A 2,682-nucleotide genomic window follows, 5' to 3' on the forward strand; every position below is an offset into this window, starting at 1 on the left:
AAAAAACGGGTCGTGAGTTAGGGTCCTGGGTGTGGAGTCGCCTCCCCGGGCGTCGGTGATTGGCCACAACAGTGGCGGAACTAGACCGACGGAAAATGAGCGAGAATAAAAAAAAAATTACCACCGGCATCCTGTTCTGATGCAGGAAACCTTTGTGAACGAATATCAAAGTGGTACTCGAGGGGGACGCTGCACTACGGACAAAATTTTCATCTTTAACGTGGTTTCCCATCAAGACTGATTAGATTGATACGTGCCATCCTTGACGGTTCTACATCAAGTGTCAGGCTAACCGATAAGAGTTTGAACACGTGAGATGGTTTGAAGTAGAATGACGAACTGTTAAACTTATTGTTCAATATCACAGGTGGAATACGGAGGGTTGGCGTGCAAAGAAAGAGAGTTGGTGTGCCCCTCCGAATGCTTTGCAGACGATATTGACCTCATTTACTGGTATTAACTGTGGGAGCGGTAAGCGCTGGAGAAGACCTTTGGACCTTGTAAAGCAAAGCAAAGCCTTGATGCTACATTCCTTTTTTTTATTATACGCAGACTTCGCAGCCAACTGTTTAATGAACGCAACAATTGCGGGGCTAGCGGCACGATCCTACTGACACTAACAGTTTCTCCCGAGCCGAGACTCGTACCTACGACGACTGGCTTGTTAGACCAGGATCGTACCTCGAGTCCAGCTTGAACCTTGTAAAGTTCTCAATTAATAAAGAAAGTCCAAGTAGCCTCAGAGTGTAATCTGGAATAGAGATCCAGCACTGTAATTCAAACTTTTTATAAAACATGGTAAACGAAGTACATGGTGGCTGGTAATGAGCGTGCTCGTCCGTCGGATGTTGTTGTGAATTAGAGAAAATCAGCACTCAGCATTACCAGCTTCAGCAGCTTTAATGATAAAATTTTGTTTCATGTTGACTTGTGAATTCTGTAATAGAGTTTCTGGTTGCTTATGAAATCCAGTAGTCAAAGTGACCGATGCTTATGTATTCAAAACAACGTCCGCTAAATATTTCCAATTTTGATAGATTTTATGTTTATCCAGTGACTGCTGACTTCAAGCAAGGTACGAATCGTAATCTTACTCAATTTTTTCTTGCTTCGCGCCCCAGAGTAGAAACTTAAAAATTATGTCAGATGGAGACTATCAGATGTTGAAAACGCCCAAATTTTCCATTAAGTCACCACGCCACCGTCAAGAGAAACGCATCCAGCAGGAGCTAATACGGGCAAATGAAAGAAAAAGTCGGCCTCGAAAGAAAGTAATTGAACGTTGTCTGTCAGAGGGTTTACAAAAACATAAATCCCAATCATTGAATGAAGCCTACAAGTATATTCCCCAGTGTGATCAGCTGACACAGACTGCCGTTAATCTTTTTGTAACAAGGTATCAAAAATTGAATCTGCTCAATGACTTGTTTGTAGTTCTTTTTCAATCTTCCAGTGAATTGAAAAAGACTCCATTGCAAAACCCGGAAGCTAGCTCACAATATAATCAAATTATTGAAGGAATAGTTCAAAATTTTTTTAACCAGCCGCGATCTACGCAAGAGCAGTACATTAAAACAGCAGCGTTGACTCATGATAAAGGCACCATCATATGTTCGGACCCTTTCTTAATTTTTTTGGACCTACATAGAAAGCAGTCGCAGCCTGTACGACGTTCTGAACGTCTGCTTGAAAGAAGTGGTTCTGACATCGGTGTATTTACATGCAATGTCGAACGGGCCGAAAGAGGCGAGGAACTGGATCCAACGCGATTTCGCGTTGAACATAATGAAACTGACAGAATCTTGGCGGAGGCAAAATTTCTGTGGCGCCAAATGAGCCCTAGGAAGAAGCTCCCGTTTTTCGTGGAAGCCTTCTTTGCGATCAATGTTCCTGAATTTCTGGATCAAGCGTTGTAATTTTTTGATAATTATTAAAACAATTTGATGACTATAAGGAGAATCATGCCTCAGATTAAATTAGGTGGTGATAATATAATGTACGTATGTTATTTTAGTATGAAAAGAACAACAATCAGCAGTTCTAACATGAACCTGTAATTGTCTAATCTCTATCGACTAAGCGAAATGATGCTCGAAACTGTGGAAACATTGACATTTAAACATAACTAGTACAAATGCATTTTACAAATATCATTCCATATTTGTAATGTCATTTGCTGCCACAAATTAATTTAATACTGTCAGATGATACCAAACCAATAGCGAAAATAAATGTTTAAGTTAACCTGTCTGATAATTTGTCTCTCCAAGGTAACGCATGCTGATAGAAATCAACATACTAAAAATGTCTAAACAATACTTGATGCGTTATTTCTAAAATACTTGGTGAAATCATGACAATCTTAACGAGATATCCATTCTCATCCACATACTCGATGAGCGAAATGACGTCTAAAAGAGATCGATTTTTCATTATTTATCTCTGTTTTTCGATTGTTTTAAAAATTGCAAAAATACTTTAAGTAGAAAACAGGCAAAAACTGTATTCTCCACTTAGAACGTTTTATCCGTTCAATCATGTCCGGCATTATTTTTCAAACAGCAAAGAAAACTGCTAGGCGCTCAATATTTCTAGTCCAGTCACATTTCCCCGCACGGGTGGCGTTGCTCATAAAAATGGATATTCGCGCAGGAATGTCAAAACTTTCCCATGCTTATAACA

At 39.7% G+C, this 2,682-nt stretch overlaps 1 protein-coding gene across 1 annotated transcript; it reads left to right on the forward strand.

Annotated features, from left to right (window-relative positions):
- Nucleotides 1-1,017: 1,017 nt before the first annotated feature.
- LOC129732170 (uncharacterized) lies at nt 1,018-2,097 on the forward strand. Its single transcript, XM_055692751.1, has 2 exons — nt 1,018-1,396; nt 1,454-2,097. Exons 1-2 carry the CDS (start codon nt 1,140-1,142, stop codon nt 1,914-1,916), a joined length of 720 nt encoding a protein of 239 aa, XP_055548726.1. The 5' UTR covers nt 1,018-1,139; the 3' UTR covers nt 1,917-2,097.
- Nucleotides 2,098-2,682: the final 585 nt, after the last annotated feature.

This window comes from Wyeomyia smithii, chromosome 3 (genome assembly GCF_029784165.1).
Source record: "Wyeomyia smithii strain HCP4-BCI-WySm-NY-G18 chromosome 3, ASM2978416v1, whole genome shotgun sequence".
Classification (NCBI taxonomy): domain Eukaryota; kingdom Metazoa; phylum Arthropoda; class Insecta; order Diptera; family Culicidae; genus Wyeomyia; species Wyeomyia smithii.

Coding starts and splice junctions, on each gene's coding strand:
- LOC129732170 (XM_055692751.1), top strand. CDS start 1,140: ATGTCAGATGGAGACTATCAGATGTTGAAAACGCCCAAATTTTCCATT. Junction 1,397..1,453: donor GTTAATCTTTTTGTAACAAG/GTATCAAAAATT, acceptor TCAATCTTCCAG/TGAATTGAAAAAGACTCCAT.